The 20,295-nt window shown below is 37.8% G+C and overlaps 1 protein-coding gene across 10 annotated transcripts in view; it reads left to right on the plus strand.

The window, feature by feature from the left end:
• LOC136875818 (oocyte zinc finger protein XlCOF6) overlaps positions 1-20,295 on the plus strand; it is a 299,457-nt gene that overhangs the window by 37,326 nt on the left and 241,836 nt on the right. For 2 of the 10 annotated variants that reach the window (XR_011018443.1, XM_067149430.2), the window contains exon 4: positions 13,631-13,717. The exons of 5 other annotated variants lie outside the window; for them this stretch is intronic. Coding sequence is in view for 4 of the 5 variants with exons in the window: in XM_067149430.2 (XP_067005531.2) it covers positions 13,715-13,717 (3 nt within the window). In the remaining variant the exon portion in view is untranslated. Of the gene's footprint in view, positions 1-1,217; positions 1,355-13,630; positions 13,718-13,794; positions 14,955-20,295 lie in introns of those variants that run through there. 3 more of the 10 variants (XM_068228185.1, XM_067149432.2, XM_067149434.2) reach the window with 3 other exon arrangements.

Raw genomic sequence — 20,295 nt, forward strand, 5'->3', positions numbered from 1 at the left:
CGGGTAGGGGAGTTTCGAACAAAATTGCATGCTCCTTGCCTTCTGCAAGTCAAATCAAGAAGTGAATTATTCATTTCAATGGTAGGCCCTCCTTACTAATGTCAGTTACACAGGAGTTGGAGAAGGACCCTATTCCTACTGCCAGTCAAAGTCAGTGTGGGGAGTACTGATTACAATAGCAGACACACCCTTTCTCGATTGCTACAAATCGGCATCAATGAATGTACAGTTTATAGATCGACATACGAAAGTATATGCATGTATACAGTATTGCAGAACTTCATTTACAGATTAACTGCTGCTAATTGGTATGTCATATCGACAAAGGATTTTACCATAAGACGGAGTATTTAGCGGCCTAAATGGCTGGTCCTATGATATTTTCTCGGATCACATCTATTCATGGGTCAGATTGAGTTAGAAATGGATAGGGTGAAATTTGTGTAAGATTACCTTACATTGCATTACTTTTTGGATAGTTATGTGACATAGCATTTGGCTCGCATATGGCTATTGTGTGGGCCAATGTTCGTGTAGAGTTTGATTATTCTATTTTTCCTGTAAGTGATTGAAAGTTTGAATTATGCATGTAAAAAGTCCAAATTTACTTAAAATCGAGAAATAGAGACGAATCTAATGAATAAGGGATACAGATATGACAAAGGTCATAAGACCAAGGTCGAAAAATACTCCAAATTGAACGGAGATTGTGGCATCCGTTATGTGATAGGACTTCTTGTTTATCCTATGAAATACCTTGAAACGGAGGTCTGCACCATCATTAAAATTGCCTCCATATTTCAATATCCTTCGGGGATAAAAAGTGAGAATTTTAAAGATCTTGGAAGTTGTCCATCTGTTACAGGCTAAAATGTATAATTTTGCCAATGTTAAGTGTATGAAATGTTCAAAAGGATACACAAGGAATGCCAATACAGCTTGAATTCTCAGAATATTATATTTTCGGATTTCTCAGTAATCAAATAAAAATCTCTTTATTTGCAAATGAGGTGTCTACCTCGGTAATAATTTATACCCCTTTCCTGTCCCTTGTTTAAGAATATTTTGAGTTTTCATGCGCCGAACATAGTGTGTGTTTCCAGTACTGAATAATAGACACCCGTGAAGTGGTGTATGTTGCGGAGTTGTTGTCTTTGTTCATTACATAATCAGAATTCCGTGCAAGTATGCGAGTTCTTTTGTCTTCGTTTTGGCAGCAAAGTGGTGACAAACTCCGTTTCATTGTGATACTGTGTGGGTGACTGTTCAAGAAGTACTTATTGCGATTTTGGTTGCCAAATGTACATATGGTGCCCTTCTAGGATATATGTAGATTGAATCGTGTGTTACGAAATGTGAAAGGTTTGAAATAATGAAGCGATTTCATGAGCAGGATAATTCCTGTGATGACGTTACCGTGGCTAGTGATGCTAGTAATAAACCAACAATAGTTTCAAAAATTTAGGGAGGAGTACTCAAAAGAATGGCCTGTTTACTGTGTTCCGTAACATCTCATTCACACGTGTTATGTAGTGTGTGTAGCCGCGATTTTTCAGATGCGCATGATGAGGAAGAACAAGACTGAATTCCATGCTAATATGAACTCCGAGCTGTTAAGTGCTCTGCACATGATATCAAAAGAAAGAGCATGTCACCAGTGTACGTTAACCAAACAAGCTGATATGGGAGCAACTGCAGTACTCAAGAAAATAAATGATCCTTCAACCTCCACTCAGATATGTACTGGAGATCACCTGTTACTTTAGCAGGTAAGAATCATACACTCTTGTTATATCTGGTTGAACGTATGTTGTTCATTGATTTTCATTGATATGTAAGTTAGTAAGATCTCGGGAAAAACATTCTACGCCCCCCCCCCCCCGGTGCCCTCATGGCTGCATTACGAATTGCCTTTCTTGAAAGTTGGCATCTCTGTGTTATGATGGTGTTTAGGTGTGTATCTGTATGTTCAGTCCATCAGCAATGATACTGGTGGGATCCTGAACAGCTCTGCCATCAGCTGTCATAGATGGCCTAGGCATCAGTGAAGAGGCGTACTAGGGAAATGAGTAGTGAGGTAGTTTCCTGTTGCTTTCCTCACCGAGCCAGATGTTGCTATTACATATCAGTCTACCGACCGACCTTATTGCCCCCTTACCGGGCATAGCTCAGCCGGAGAATGAGAGTCCCGAGGGTGGACTGTTCGTTGTCTGGCTTTACTTATTTTTGAAGGCAGGGAAAGAGACAAGGACTAGCGATAATAATACAAGAATATAAAACAACAGGTTCTGACATTTATTATAACTAGCACATATAACAAAAACAAATTTTATTAACAATCTTGATGATAAATTAAATTTTTCTTCTCTGCCAGTTCCTCTTAACTGCACATAATCTCCATTATTCTCGGCTGACAACATTTCTGTTAGTATACAGGACTGAATTAGCCTACTTCTGGCTTAACGAAATAATAACAAAATAAAATCTTTGTTGGAGGACCTCCTCTCAATGATGATATAATTCTTTATAAAGTAAAAGAAAGTGCAAAATTGTCAGATTCCTATTTATCTTGAACATTGAATTATTAGATATCTCAAATAAATCCTTCCTTCTTTAATATGCTGACGCGTTATCTCAATAAAATTGAACAAATTAATTCAACCAAATTCTTATCAAACATATTACTCAAATGTCTCCGTTGGACTTAAATTTTGCACTACAGTGCCTGTACAATAATAATTCCTCTTAATCTTCCTCTAATATTTCGTCTGACAAATGTAAGTCACTCTTTGGTATCTGACACTTCAAAAAATTTTAACATCGTAAGTCTTGCAAAATCAAATAGTGACAGAGTCCTTGAGTTGCTATCTATAACATCTTTTTAATATGCACTGGACTTATTATGAATCTCTTTCAGAGAGTTATTTTTTAACATAGTGTTGCACAATATCTCACACGGTATGTACCGTATGTGTCTTTACATTGTTTAATTTCTTCGTTATTTGTGTTTAAATTTTGCTTTAAGCTGACGATGACGTATTACTAGGTCAAAACTAGTCCCTAATCATTTATGTAATTTAAACTCTTTACATTTTGTATTGAAAAGGTGGACCCAAATACAATGTAATACATTAATTTACTCTACTGTAATCACAGTTCAATACGGATCTATCATTATGAAACTTATTTCATTTAATGATTCTGTGAAGTTGGGGGAATCATGTGATTTCAGATTTATTTACCCTCCTGAATTTCCTTCTTGTCATTTTCTTACTTCTATGGCGTTAGTGAAGGTGTTGCTATGACATTATTTTTCTCCATCCTGATATTATTCTTGGCCTGGTATTTTTGATAGTTCAGATGTTGATGGCAAACTTAAATGCGTACCCAACATCTGATTGAACTAGAGGTCTCCAACTGTAGCTGCCAATGTTGGCCTTGTCTTGAATATCGTTACCTCTAACCCTAGAATACTTTCATTTACTAAACCTCTTTATTGGTTAGTTACTGCTACTGATCCTCGTCCTTATCCTTGTCAATGAGGTTATGCATTGTGTGATATAGAAAGTTGAACCTGTGTAAGTTGAAAATTTATTTAATGACCTTAATTGTGATTTTGGACATTTCTGAAGATTTATTGCTCGCTGTTTGGTGGTTCTGATGCTTGTAATGTAATATGGTATGCTTTCTCTGTACGTTTACTCATTATTCTTGATGTTGCCTCATATCTGTTGATGAAGGGATTAGAATGTAATGTTTATGAACATCGGTGCACTCACTAATTAAATTGTTTATCTGTCCACTTTTTTTCCCTTCTCGTTATTTTTTTTCCTGGGGTTTATGTAACTTTCTTACCAGGTGTGTTATGAAGTGAGGTAACCCTGCCTTCTCTAGCTTTGGAGTCCCAAACCTGTGTTGATAGTGTAAGTATTGGTCTAGATTATTATTATTGAGCCCTGATCATCAGTAGGTCGGTTTCTCTTGAAACTTGGTGCAACACACATTTCGAGAAAACGTTTTCATTGATGTGCTACCGGTATGAAAATTAACTGTTGCAGAACTGTGGTAAAGTAACTAGTTGGAGATGTGTTGCCTTGAATCGACAGTGATACATCATAGACTAAATTGAAGACAGACTACTGGTAACAGACTGGATCTCTCTCATATTATGCCAACAGTGTCTTACTGCTTCTATGTGTCAAGTAAGACTATCAAATTAAGTTAAATGTTCTAATGAAGATTTCCCATGTGATATCCTTCTGTTAAAAACTGTCCCTTGGTGAGCTGTAGGCCTCACCTGTGTTGAGCCTTTGTGGGGGGAGACTATGATGTGTTTATTACGTACTTTGAAGTATGTGTAACTTGAAATTATCAAAATGCAGTTCAGCATGCAATTGCATTTATAGACGCATCGTAAGCACATGTTTCCTAGCCTCCTATTAGCAGTATGCACGACTGGCACTGGGCGCTGATTATCAATCTACGTGTTCCTTCTGAGATACACTGTGCTGCCATCTGGGTGTGTACAGTGCACTACAGAGTCGTCAGTGGAAGTATCGATTGTTGGTGGCAATGTTTGAGATCTGTTGAAGGGGACTTGTTGTGCCTGATCGCAGATAACAATCAAAACGAAAAGAGGCAAAATGATGAGGATATTTGATCCAGGTTAAATTGTCGCCGAACGGCGGCGGCAAATTCTAGTTTGATTGTGGTTTACCTTATATCTTAAGTTTAGTCCGAAGACTGTAAGTACAGGTCATGATCTCTGCATGACTGCCTTTTTTTACTGAGATATCTCCAACATACCAAAGATACTTCGTTCGGACTGAGTAATTTAAAACATTTAAATTGGGAAAGTGTTTTAATTTATTATAATCAAGTGGAATTTTTTGAGCTGACTTGGTAGCCATTTATCTGGCGTTAATTGGATGCCGGGACTCTAATTTCTTACGTTCATTGTAAAATTTTATTTCAAAATTGTTCTTGTAACTGCACGTTAAGTGTAAATTTTATGGATCGCTGTTGAAAATTAGTAAGTTAGAGTTGTTTCGATGATGGCTATCTAGTAGGAGTTTGGGAGCCATCTTTCTTTTACGGTGTCATGTGATCCGTTTCCATGGGTGACAGTTGTTAACTAATGAGGGCGTAGCTGTGAGCTTGCATCCGGGAGATAGTGGGTTCAAATCCCACTGTTGGCAACCCTGAAGATATTTTTCCATGGTTTCCCATTTTTACACCAGGCAAATGCTGGGGCTGTACCTTAATCAAGGCCACGGCTGCTTCCTTCTCATTCCCAGGCCTTTCCTGTGGCCATAAGACCTATCTGTGTCAGTGCGACGTAAAGCAAAATAGCAAAAAAAAAAAAAAAAAAAAAAAAAAAAAGAGGGCGTCCTGTTGTTGATGGAAAACAGATGATTGCGATGGTTGTATCATGTTGATTGGGTATTATGATCTTATTTATAAATTTCATTTTTCCGTATTGATAGTTACCAATTGTCATAAAAGGAAAATAAAGTTCCACCTGATCAATACATTTTATTTACATGTAATGCAGATTATCACATATCTAGGACCGGTTTCAACCCCTTAACAAGGTCATCCTCAGCTACATTAGAATCTTATTTGCATTTTCACCTTATGCCTCATAAAGATCTTTAGGAAATACTCTATTGTTTAACAATATTATTTAAAATATTTTTTATACTCTTGCTAAAAATTTTTAAGACATTACATCATAACTGAAACTGTGACAAAACAAGCTTATATCTTAATATGCACATGCAATTGTAGCGGAATGTAGCGTATTGAGTGTAAATGTTTACCATATTCAGTTGAAATAAGCCCCATTTTACAAATGTATAGTCATATTTGAGGGGAGCTTTGTTCGTGAATGAGCTACCAGTAAAATATACTAATTAACTAAGGTTGCGTGTTGACACTAAAATGTTAAAGTATGATAATGTACTTAGTAGACTAAATTGAGTGTTGACCCCAATAAATGTTATGAAGTGTGACTAATGTACTTTGTGACACTGAGAGCTGTTGACCTTAGTTCTTGCATTATTTTATGTTGTTGCTGCACAATTTGCCTTTTACACAAAACATTAGATATTTGACACATTGTATGATATGCTATATATGAATGTCTTTTAAGTCCAAATAGTAAGTGACAGCACTGCCTTATAAATGCATATTCAAATTACAAGCTTTAATATGCAATGCTTATACATGTTGTGTATGACTCAACCACTTTTTAATTGACTTGAACATATTCTGGCCTGTCTGATGTAACTGTTCTTCTGGAATTTCCTCACTCTGAATGTCATAAATGTTGGTGGTTCCTTTCCCTTTTTATGAAGTTGGCAAAATCTGTAAGTCGGAATGAATGAATTGAATTAAAAATTCTAGTTGAAATGAAACTTTACGTGATATAGTATAAGTTGTAAATAATCTACTTACTGCTGTGGGGTGGTTGTGATGTGAGTTGCTTGGCTGTCTGTCGCGTATTGTATCTCGTAGTAATGGTTCTGGTATTGTCTGTTGTGAGGAGGGTGGAGCGACGAGTGGGGGAAGTTTCAGCGTGTGTGTGGGCGGAGTCAGGCAAGTTTGCTGTCTGCGCTCTAGCCTGTATATGACGTTGTTTGTTGACTAGTCTGACGTAGTCATTCATTATAATAGGGATAATCTTATTGAACAAAATATCGGTTTTTTTCATATATTTCATTAATGTTATTGTTTTTTTGGCGAGTTGGCCGTGCGCGTAGAAGCGCGCGGCTGTGAGCTTGCATCCGGGAGATAGTAGGTTTGAATCCCACTATCGGCAGCCCTGAAGATGGTTTTCCATGGTTTCCCATTTTCACACCTTAATTAAGGCCATGGCCGCTTCCTTCCAACTCCTAGGCCTTTCCTATCCCATCGTCGCCATAAGACCTACCTGTGTCGGTGCGACGTAAAGCCCCTAGCAAAAAAAAAACTTTATTGAGGGGCATTTGGTTTTCCAACACATTCACTTGGTATTTACATATCTGTCGTCATCTGGGTATCCTCAGTTATAATCCATTTTCTATTAGTGTCAGCTTTGTTAGCTGCATTATTTTCTCCCTTAATTACTCCGTATGTATGCGAGTGCTAATCCTGAAAGCTGAACACTTTCCTTTTTAGGAAATATTCTAAGCTATGAAATTGTATAACATTTGGCCCCGGAAAATATTGAAATATGGATACAATTTTAACGATGGTGCAGACCTTTGTTTTGGAATATTTGGTGGCTAAACCGTAAGTCGTATCACAAAATGTAGCATTTCAATTAGGAGAGATCTACAACCATGGGCCTATGACATTTTGTCGGATCTTGATCCCTTAGTCCTTAAATAGTTCTGCATTTCTTGAGTTCAAGTTAATTTTGTACTTTTAACACGTGCATGTTATTGTTTGGGACACTTACAGGAAAGGTGCAATCATGACATTGGGCAGGCACAGTGACATGTCCAGTGGCCATATGTTTGTAAAATTTTATGATTTCCGGGTCACAATGTATCAAAAAATAAAGTAGTATGCGAAAAGTGTACCAAACTTCACCCCATAAAATGAATAACTGATTCTAACCCATAAATATATTAGATACAGGAAAATGTCATAGGACCAGCCATGTAGAACACTGAATGGGTTGTCTGATGGTGATCTCCGTTTGTAGGTGAAATTTAATATAGTCTTACTCACTGCATTTGCAGTAATTAACGGAGAAATCCGTATACAATGTAGAATACCGTAGCGAAGCACGGGTACATTTGCTAGTAATGAATAAGAAAATAGGGCAGCAGGTAAGCTACTGCGACCAGCATAGTGAAATAATTATTGTCGTCAAGATAGACACCAAAGCAACGCCCACCACAATTGTGCAGGTCTATATGCCTACTAGCTCAGCGGATGATGAGGAAGTCGAAAGAATACATGAAGAGATAGAAGATTTAATACAATATTTAAAAGGTGATGAGAATCTAATTGTGATGGGAGACTGGAATGCAGTGGTAGGCCAAGGAAGAGAAGGTAATACAGTAGGAGAATTTGGATTGGGACAAAGGAACGAAAGAGGAAGTCGGCTGGTTGAATTCTGCTCTGATCATAATTTCGTCCTTGCCAATACTTGGTTCAAACATCTGCTATATACGCGGTCGAGACCTGGAGGCACTGGAAGGTATCAAATAGACTTCATTATGATTAGGCAGAGATTCAGAAACCAGGTGTTGGATTGCAAAACTTTCCCAGGAGCAGACGTGGACTCTGACCACAACTTGTTGTCATGAAATGCCATCTGAAGCTGAAGAAATTGAAGAAAGGAAAGAATGCAAAAAGATGGGATTTAGACAAGTTGAAGGAAAAGAGTGTGAGGGATTGTTTCAAGGAACATGTTGCAAAAGGACTAAATGAAAAGGCTGAAGGAAACACAATAGAGGAAGAGTGGATAGTCGTGAAAAATGAAGTCAGTAGGGCTTCTGAAGAAATGTTAGGAAGGAAGAAATAATCAACTAAGAATCAGTGGATAACTCAGGAGATACTAGACCTGATTGATGAACGACGAAAATACAAGAATGCTAGAAATGAAGAGGGGAGAAAAGAATACTGGCGATTAAAGAATCAAGTGGAGAGAAAGTGCTAAGTAGCTAAGGAAGAATGGCTGAAGGAGAAGTGCAAGGGTGTCGAATGTTGTATGGTCCTAGGAAAGGCGGATGTTGCATACAGGAAAATCAAGGAAACCTTTGGGGAAAGGAAATCTAGGTGTATGCATATGAAGAGCTCAGATGGAAAGCCACTTCTAGGGAAAGAAGACAAAGCAGAAAGATGGCTGGAACATATCCAACAGTTGTATCAAGGTAAAGATGTAGATAATTTGGTTCTGGAACAAGAAGAGGCTGTTGATGGTGATGAAATGGGAGACCCAATTTTGAGGTCAGAGTTTGAAAGAGCTGTGAGCGTCCTAAATAGGAACAAGGCACCTGGAATTGATGACATTCCCTCTGAATTACTGACTGCCTTAGGAGAAACCAGCATGGCAAGGTTATTCCATTTAGTGTGTAAGATGTATGAGACGGGAGGAGTCCCATCGGATTTTCGTCAGAATGTTGTTATACCTATTCCCAAGACGGCCGGTGCTGACAGGTGTGAAAACTACTGCACTATTAGTTTAGTGTCTCATGCCTGCAAAATTTTAACACGTATTATTTACAGAAGAATGGAAAAACAGGTTGAAGCTGAGTTGGGAGAAGATCAGTTTGGCTTCCGAAGAAATGTAGGAACATGTGAAGCAGTCCTGACTTTACGTCTGATCTTAGAGGATCAAGAAGGACATGCCCACGTACATGGCATTCGTAGATCTTGAAAAGGTATTGGATAATGTTGATTGGACCAAGCTATTTACGATTCTGAAGGTGATTGGGATCAGATACCGAGGACGAAGAATTATTACAATCTGTATGAAAATCAGTCTGCAGTAATAAGAATCGAGGGCTTTGAAAAAGAAGCAGCAATCCAGAAAGGAGTGAGGCAAGGCTGCAATTTGTCCCCCTGCTTTTCAATGTTTACATAGAACAGGCAGTAAAGGAAATCAAAGGGGAATTTGGAAAGGGAATCACAAACCAAGGAGAGGAAATCAAAACCTTGTGATTTGCCGATGATATTGTTTTTTTATGTGAGACTGCATAAGATCTCGAGAAGCTGCTGAATGGTATGGACGATGTCTTGGGTAAGGAGTACAAGATGAAAATAAATAAGTCCAAAACAAAAGTAATGGAGTGCAGTCGAACAAAAGTAGGTGATGCAGGAAATATTAAATTAGGAAATGAAGTCTTAAAGGAAGTAGATGAATATTGTTACTTGGGTAGTAAAATAACTAAGAATGGCAGAAGTAAGGAGGACATAAAATGCAGATTACCACAAGCAAGGAAGAGCTTTCTTAAGAAAAGAAATTTGCTCATTTCAAACATTGATATCAGAATTAGAAAGATGTTTTTGAAGACTTTCGTGTGGAGCGTGTCATTGTATGGAAGTGAAAAATGGACGACAACTAGCTCAGAAAGAAGGAGAATAGAAGCTTTTGAAATGTGGTGTTACAGAAGGATGATGGTGAGATGGATAGATCAGATCACGAATGAAGAGATAGTGAATCAAATTGGTGAGAGGAGATCGATTTGGCTAAATTTGACGAGAAGAAGAAATAGATGATAGGACACATCTTAAGACACCCAGGACTTGTTCAGCTGGTTTTTGAAGAAGTGTTGGTAGTAAGAATGGTAGGGGTAGACCAAGGTATGAATAAGACAAGGAGATTAGAGCAGATGTAGGATGCAGTAGTTATGTAGAAATGAAAAGGTTAGCGCAGGATAGGGTGGCATGGAGAGCGGAATCAAACCAGTCTGTGGACTGATGACTCAAACAAGAACAACAAGATATGGAGGCCGGTAGATTCTTGTTCTGTCATTTCCAAACTTTTACTAAATGAAAAATAACCGTCTCTTACTGCCAAGATTTAGTGACCTATGTACTGAAACAAGGAATTTATACTGGTTTCATCTGAGAAAGGTGAACCCTAAATATCCTCTCAGTGGCTGGGTTGCTAACCAATAAAGTGACAGGGGTTATGAAATCCAAAATAATACATGGCCCATGAAATCTGGGGGCAAGCTTGACCGCAGGTACACAATTTTTAACCATAACCTGATATCCAACATTTAAATTGGTGGGTCTCCGTCCGCGTTTGTATCTTTCTCTAACCTTTTCATGAGAAGCTTTGAGGTTACTTTTAGCCTTTTTCCATAGATCTCTAATTGTATCGGAATCTATTGTCTCTGGCAAATGTGGGACACATGAACAGCCAAAAGATAACCAATGCAATGAAGTATCCCACCTGGAATGACCTTTGTGGTGAAAAGCAATCAATGCCGATCGAATATTACGATTGATCCGCTCAGCCGGAGGTGGTTGAGGGTAATAAGCGGGGATAGTTCCCTGTGAAATGAACAGGTCAAAACAGAATTTGATGTGAAAGCCTTTGCATTATCGGAAACTAAGTATTGACAAGGATCAAAAGAAGCAAAGATAGTATTAAGACAAGAAATTGTAGACTGAGCAGTGGCCAGATAAGATGGAAACAGCCATCAACACACACCAGAATGAATTTATTTTTCCCCTTTGATTGGTGGAAAGGTCCGATGTAGTCTATATAAAGATGCTCCATGGGGAGATATGCTTGATGTGATGACAATAGCCCTAGTCTAGTAGACAAGATGGGCTTACTAAGCAGGCAAGATTTTACAAGCTTTAACCATTTCTCTGATTTCACCATCCACACTTTTCCAAATGAACATCTCTCTGATCTTTACCCAAGTTTTTAAGATGCCTGAATGCCCCCCTATTGGGATCTCATGGTAGTATTTGAAGATCATGGGTACAAGCACAGCTGAAACCACTACTTTCATCTTTTGATCATGCCTCCAAGGGCAACAGAAAATGCCGTTCCTTAATACATGAGGGACAACATGTTCCCCAAAGGAGAGGGTTTCCATAATGGGAGCCAGCACTGGATCTTCACGTTGATATTTCTCAAAATCCCGAAATAACATAGGGGCATCAGTCAGAATAGCACTAATACATGAAGGTATGGGCGTGAGAAGGACACAACTATCTTCTTGGTCACTGGTCTCAACCTAATTGGAAAAAATACGGCTTAGTCCATCAGCAACTACATTTTCTGATCATCTAATGTGTCACGCATCAAATTGGAATGCCCAACGGGCGATACGTCCAGTACGACGAGGCTTAGTTAATACCCAACTTAAGGCTTGATTATCCGTATCTAATTCAAATTTGACATGTTCCAGATAAAGGTGGAACTTCTCTATGGCAAACAATACTGCCAAACCTTCAAGTTCATAGATGGAATATTTGGCTTCTTGAGTCGATAAGGTCCTGGAAGCATAGTCTATGGTCCGCCTTCTGAGTTCGCTTTCCTGAAGAAGGACAGTGGCAACAGCCGATGAAGACGCATCTGTGTGGACTATGACTTTCTTAGGGAAATCCTGCATGGCTAATACAGGGAGCTAATTTCAGGTCTTCAAAATCAGCTTGTTGAGCCTGAATGAAGACATGTTTATACAGTAACACAGCTGACAGCTTGACAGATTTGACATGCGCAGCACACGGCACACAGCACACCAAGTGCTTCGGTAGAGGTCACGGCAAGGAGAAAATACCCTGTTTATCGGTTTAGTTCAAAATTTCCGATAACTGCTGCATTCTAGTGGTCACTAGATGAACTATTACCTCCAACCAAGGGACGGGAACTGTACGTGATACATGCAGCTGGAAATAAACACACGAGAAAATCACACCCGTATGAGATACGGGCGCCATCCAGAAGCAGGCATAGTGTTGAAGGTGTTAAAGTATGCCAAGCGATAACCACAACAGTGTACGAACCGACAAAGACGTTGAGGCATACAAATGATTGCTTTACTATTATTTTTTATGTGTAATAATATGGCATTATCTCATGTATTTATCGTGTGGTTCTATCAGTTTAATGAAATTTAGTAAATATTCGGAACACAACCCTTCTCATTTAATAATATTAATGTATTCCACTTACATTATAGAGAACCCTACTTTTGTTATATTTAATGTAGTGCCCATTTTTCTTTTACGAACATTCCACCCGTATGCTTTGAGCTTTATCCATTGACGCAGTGAAAGTAGGGAGGATGGGACTTCGAGCCCCAGGAAGTGATTTCCGAAGGTACTCATCCAGGAATTCCATTTGATATGTTTGTGAAGCCGAAATATGTAATTGTTGTCCTGATATGCCCGGGATGGGTACAATACTTCGGGTGTATTTTAACTATATTATAATTATTTTAGGCATTCAAAATTCAAATAATAATAATAATTTTGATGTGAGGTAAACTAGCGAGGAAGTTTTCACAAGGACTTAGGTAATTGGATTTTTTCCTTTTGGGGTTTTAATGTATTTATTCCCCTATTTAAAGTTCATTTTGGTTTCTTTCTCATCCACTTTTTTTGGTTTTTTCATTATTTGCTTTGTCGTGCTCGCGCCTTATGATTGGGTTAGTTACGGTGTTGGTCTGTAGCCTTGGTGATGATTATTGTTTTGGTGTTGTGATATGCTCTGTTTTGACGGGATACCCTGATATGATTTCTTTAATTTTCCTATTCGATACCGGGGTGTTGTCATCTCCTACTTGAACCTTTTCACTATTTCTGTGGTGTCACTCATTTAATTTAAACTACCCTTGCAGTTATTTGGGATGAGTTTCCTTGTGAAAACTCCTCAAGACATACATTTCTAATCAAGTAAATTTTAATTAATTGTAAACTGTTATCTGGTATAGCAAGAATAAGAGGGTCCTTCAAAAGGTATTTAAATATGCAAGACCGAGGTCTGTGAGTTTGAGTAAATTGGTAAGGAAGTTGTTAACTTTTAAATTTTTTAGGGGTATCGGCCAATTCCTGCGCACGCTTGTTAACTGTTTTTAAAAATCTAGTTGTTTATTCTGAGGATGTTCAGTTTAAATTTTACTTGAATGTCTTTCCTAAATAGAATTTCCTTATTTATTTAAAGGGTATTGTGTTTGTTCTTGGAGGAGTTATTCAAGTTTTAATACAGAAACCAAGTTCCATGGGTTAGTCATCATCTGCACTGTGTATGGTAAGTTTTTTGTTGTAATTTCCTTCTTGTTGTGCTGTTTTGGTGATGAGTGCTTCCACATTTGTTTGTATTTATAGACTGACAGTCCAGATGATTTGGGGAGATCGCACGATTGGGTCTTGGTTGCTGACCGATGAGAAATTTTGTGAATTTTTTTTTCAGCCAATCATAGGCTTCTTGTAACTTTTTGATTATCCAATAAAATGAGAGGGCTGTGTCTTGATTTAGTCCAGAGCCTTTTGAAACCTTCCTCTCAGGTATAAAAGCGGTAGCTTTTTCGAGTTAACTTGTCTTATTGATCGTCGTATTACTGAGTGTGTGTGTTAAAAGAGGTGGTGGGGGCCCTCATTCTTTGGCAGGCGGAACACCAGACCAGGTAATGGCCACCAGTTGTCTATCTTCACAAGCTGAACTCGAGGGGAAGGTTCCAATTTTTAACTGTGTAACAGTCAATATGCTAAAATGTAAACTTTCTTCCTTCTCATGTAAAATTTCATGTAAGTCCTAAGGACTTAAACTGTAAATCGGGGATAGAGAGTGCATTACCCTCTCGAACTCCCCTTCAATTAATCCTTGAGGTGACTAAAATTTTGTAACTGTTTTCACTTGTAAATGGTAAATTAACTTGTCTATCTAGTGACCTCAGTAGCTAGGCATCATCAGGCCGTGGGTGCAAGTAGCGCAAGTGTTCGCTTCCATACATTTTGATTTTTGGACCTGACAAAGGCCCGGTAGAATGGGTACTCGATACCGTTGTGTAAACTGAAAATGGAAATGCTGTGGTGTTATAAATTGTAGGTTCTGGCTAGAGAGGCCTAGAAATGTAATTATATTGAGCAAAGAAGCTCTAATCTCTAATGTAACTTAATCAGGCTGTAAGGTGTTGGGAGCGCAATCTCCTTTGTAGAGCATTTGGCCCTTTTCAGGTAACGAAATTGATATATGTGTAATATCGAGTGGTGCCTTTGGAATGCCATAACTTGTAACCTTAGGAGCAAAGTGCTCTTAAAAATTGTGTGATGGGAGATTTCTCTCCTTGTCTGTCTAATTAACGCAACATTAGCAATGTTGGGACCTTTGTAAATTATGAGTTTGAAGCTGAAGATTGTAAATTACCAATTCTTGGTTTTTCTGTTTTGTACCAAAATTGCTTTGTACCTGAAATCTTGTTCTTTCACCAAGTAAAGAGTTTTGTTTAAGTTTATGATCTGAAAATAAATATAATCTTTATTTTAAAGTTTTCAATTAATCTTTGACTATTGTAGGTAGACCCATTCCAGCCTGCACCTTCTTTCATCTCTGTGTTCCACAAAAACTTGATAACATTAATAATAATAAAGTAAAAATATTACACAGAAAATAATAAAAAGTAAATGTAAAGGAGACTATAGAAATAACATTGTGAGAATAACCGCAATGACCTCACCCAGGCAAAAGATTCCCCACTCTTCACTCTACTTGATTAAATCACATACTGTACAGCATGCCTTTTCAAACTCCATTAAAAAGTTACATAATTTATTAAATTGCTAATAAACAGGTTCATTCTTATCTCAGAGTCAGAAGATTACGTTCTCTCAGACGTGGTGCCACTTTCTTTTCAGCAGTGAACACTTTGTGAATATCAAAGTACTATCACATATTTTAAATGAAAACAAACACAACAGGACATACATTTTGAAGTGAAAGGTTTTAAATGAAGTGGAAATACAGAATGTTTTTTCTCTGACAGTCCGCAATGGTCTTCGTTTCCCCTTCAGCTTCATCTTTGCTGCCCAAGGCCTACTTCCAACAAGACGAATAACTCCGCCCCTTTGTCAGCCTCGTCACAGTTAACTCCACCCATCCTCTCCTCCCTTCCACACTCCCCCATTCCTTCCCCTCCGTGTTCACTACTGCCTCTGCAGCACGGTTACAATACGAGACTCAGAGCCAACAGGAGGGCGGCTACCAATTCAGCGGTAGATAACAAGCAACAACTTTCAACAAACATCTATTCTAAGTAACGTAAAAAGAATTCTCTCCTTGTGTTCTCCATCTTAATACTTCCTTGCCTTCTCTTACAGAGAACATTATTCCAGCATTTACTGATATTTCTCGACAAGGTCTCTGACAACATTTCCTACCGGTACAAAGGGCCTCTTCTTCTACAGTAATTCAACTGATGCTTCAGTTTCGCCTTTACGTGTATCACCTTCACGCTTACAACATTAGCAGCGGCCTTGAACATGTTGTATATATGACATACATTTTTGTGATTATGTTCTTGCCCTCTTTTCGTAGGCATTACTTCATTATCACATTGGTAATCCACTAACAATTTTATTGAACCATTTTAATTAGACTACGTATTTTGTTGGACGAAGTAAAGAAGATAGTTTTAGTATAATCATTGACAGTGTTCCATCAACATGTGTTTATTAATGTATCAATATTCACATTTTATGTCTCAATTTTAGTAACTAGCTAATCTTTTAGCTTCCGTATGTAATATTATGTGTACTTTTGAAGATTGCTTTTAGGCTGAAGATGCCCTAAATTGAGGGCGAAACATGTCCCAAATAAGTGTTATTGTGTTTATGTAACCACTACAACTGGAAATAAAGTATTGACTAGGTGGATTAAAGAACACCTCTATTACTTTTGAAGCCGGGGTATGTCGAAAAGCGTTAAATTTTTTGTCACGTGTGAGTTTTACTGATAGCCCTTTTCAAAATTTGGCTGGTGTGATTGTAGGTATTCACACTTAGTTTTCTCCCGACTCTGTGATATTAGGGATCTTATAAAATTATTTATAGCATAGACTCTATTTCCTCATTTGCCGACTTTACATACCGACTTTCATTGAAATCTGTTTACCCATTTTCTTGTCAGTCGGCGCTGATATGGCAACAAAAATCCAAATTCATGAATATCTCTATTATCATAGCCAGTATGGTAACAATGTATATGAGACATAAGTGATCAGAAATTTAATACTATATAACTTCAATTTTGTAGTACTAGCTGATGTACTCGTACTTCGCTACGGAATTCTACATAGTATACAGAATTCTAGGTTAGGTAGTGTACACGCTGTGTGCATAGTTCTTAACATTACGCTAGAAACGCGACGGGGAAGTCGCCACACGTCCTTTATCATATGAAGATTGGGTTAGGGAATTTTCATTGTAATGGTAGGCCCACTTGCCTACCATCAGTGGCCTACTTGTCTACCATCAGTCACAATCAGGTTGAGGAGTTTTCATTATAATGGCAGACACTCACTCTTCCCTTGCCTTTTTACATCCTCAGAAGGACTGTCTTAGTGGTTTTCCCAACTGAAATGAACATAGGTCACTACAATGACGTCAGTAGGAATGGCGCGATTGAAAGCAATGCTTCCATGTCAAATACTTGATCAAATTAAAACCACACATTTTCTCACTGTTAACGAACAGTACTAATCTGCCGATCTAACAGTCCAAAGTTCCAGAGCTGGAATGACTAAGCCGCAGACAGCCGTGATCCGCCAACACTCTTCGTCTTTTTCGATGCGGGGGGGTTTCGAAAAGTAGAGAGTCCCAGGGCAAAAACTATGCCCTGTTTCGTAGGATTATCCAATGAGTTGGAAAATAGCAATTCACTACACTGCCGGCGAAAAGATCTGACTTGGAGGCAAATTTTTCCAACAAACCAGACGAGAACCCCCTCTTCACTGCTAATTTGGGATAAAATGATTGTAGAATTTAATAAAAGTGAAGAGAAAGAAGCTTTTCGTAAGATGCGGCTTGTTTCAAGGTTGAATTTTGAGTTATATACTAAATTGTGGTGCTATAATTTGGAAAAGGCCGAAATTGTAATTCCAGAACAGATACTACTACTACTACTACTACAACTAAGTGAGCCTCTGCCTTAGGCGTCCACACTGCTCATTCAAAACAGCGCATCAGAATAGGGATTGAATAGCTGGGGTACTATGATGAACCAGTATGTTACGTAGCAGCAGTATCAGAAAAGCCATGACCCAGAAAAATGGCATGCTAACGAAGAAAATTTTCTAACTCCTCATCTATTTCCCGCCAATCTACTCGGTACGGAGCAGTAATCCCATCTATCTAACGTAAGAGACAAACAATGGTCAGTGTAATGTTATTGTTGATCAATGTCATGTGCTATCAATATTGTGGGCCTTCACATTTAGTTTTCTTCCGACTCTGAAATACCACTCTTATCATAATCGATACGGTAAAATAGAATAAAACATAAATGATCGGAAATTGTATTCTATAACTTTTGTTATGTAGTAATTTTCGTTAGGACCAATAACACAGGTATTTTAGGCGCCTTCTCCTAAACTACAGTTCCATCCAGGGTGAATACAATTAGACTGTAGTTTCTTATTCCCCGACTCTATATACTGACTTTCATTAAATTCTGTTACCCATTTTCTTGTGGCTTGGCGTTGATGTGGACTTAGCAACAAAAATACAAATTCATGAATATCTGTGTTATCATAGCTGATACCATGAAAATGTATGACATAAATGATCAGAAATGTAATTCTGTATAACTTTAGTTATGTAGTGTTTGTCGATAGGACCACTAATAATATAAATATTTGAGAATACAATTTTAGGCCTTCCCCTAAACTACCATATCACTCAGCGTGAATAAAATCATCGATAGCCTACATTGCAGAGGCTCGTCCCCAAACTTTACATACCGATTTTCATTAAATTTTCTTCAGTCGTTTTCTCATGGTTTGTGAACATACATACTGTGCCCTTTTCAAGGCATGTGTGGCGGTACAGCTCTTGCTCGACTGTTGCTCCGGCTACTCCTGTAAATAAATAACATTTAAATATACGTACCGTTCACGTAGACTCCATCTCCTGGTCGTGATACCGTCCCTCAGCTTTCCTCGAGTTGGTCGGGCCACACAAAATAAGGGGTGAGGAAGTAAAAATGTCGGCGGGTCAACTAACTTCAAATAACGGTACCCAAAGACTGAATTGAATTTAAATGAACGAAAATTTATTAACAAAATTGGTGAAAAGGAAAACAAACAGAAATTAAATGAATCGAAATAAAATGAAATAAAAATAATGAAAGTAACTGGAAGTAACAACACTCAAGTATTTTGAAATGGAAATTTATCTTTCATAAACTTGACTGAAGTTCACAAATTGAAATATCAGTCATCACCATCGAACTAATGACTCAAATGTCCATTGACACTCAAATAAAACGAACCAATAGTCTGCCAAGACTTGCCATACACAGAAAATATCCCAATGACTTACATTGCAACTGTAAATTCAACTAAATGGAATTTTAATAACTTATAAATTAACTGATTAATTAATCCAATACTCTCAAATCGAAAAAAATGGGTATGTTAAATTTATGATTTCAACTCCTAATTAACTTGCCAATTTCTCACTGTAATATCAATGTTTTGTGAACAAAATAAGTGGAAAGGACAAGAAAAATCCATGAACACTTCCGGTTCTGCAGAATAATATCTCGTTAATCTTCATATCACTTTGCCACAACAACAACAAAAAATTAACTGGTGGCTAAACCAAGAAACATTATCCAGAACACAAATTTTATCATGAACACATCAATTCTATATCATATATTTACCTCCTGTGATAGTCCGGACACATAAAAACAAAAGTAAATTAGGCCAAGTGTCTCAGTTATTACGCTTATCAAATGAACTCGCCTCTTCACAATATTAATTTACTTTAGACTGCCGCTGTCTACACTTGTACTGAGAAATAACCCAACTGTCCTGTTCTACCGTTAATGGAGGCAGATTCCGTCTTAATTAGATAGTTTGCGGTGTTTTCTCATAACCTTTTACCAGAGGTTGATTCATTTGCATAATTAATTAGTAGTGGTGGTGTCCAATTTCATTTGTTTGTTACGTTGCCTTCATGTCTGCGGAAAGAACTTGTTTCAGTTGATTCTGACTATGAATAACACGTGATCCCATTAACTTAATACTTAAAATTAGTATTTACGCAAATATACACAGTACTGGAGAAACAAATGCTCCAAACAAAAGAAGAAATCAAATGCAAAAATAACCTAACTACTCCTACATTAAGTCAAACAAATACTAATCAGATTCACGTACCTTCGGCCTCTACACTATAAAATACAGCAGATAAAAATATCAAAAGGAAAAGAAAAGAAAGGAACAATTTTCTCAAAATAACGTGGTCACTGCCTATCGAAAATTAATCACATTTCGGAAATTTAATAATGCGAAACATCGCTATCAAAATAAACCTCAGCTACAACTGAGTTGAATTTGACGGCAATCCCAAATCATAGGACGTAAATGTCTGAAACCGATCTTCTCGAATTTAAATAATGAGAAATATGCGTCATCATAATCACAAATTCGCTTTCAAAATTATACATTGCAGCTCGCTCCGTTTCATGCCTCCACTCGGCCTCTTTTTATAATATCTCCGAGTGTTACGTCTTCCCTGGAAAAATCTTCGCGTACTTAAACCTTCCGCCTATAATTATCACATGTACTGTCGTATATTTAACTCTATCATTCATATTGATTATCA

Source organism: Anabrus simplex, chromosome 6 (genome assembly GCF_040414725.1).
Source record: "Anabrus simplex isolate iqAnaSimp1 chromosome 6, ASM4041472v1, whole genome shotgun sequence".
Taxonomy (NCBI): Eukaryota; Metazoa; Arthropoda; class Insecta; order Orthoptera; family Tettigoniidae; genus Anabrus; species Anabrus simplex.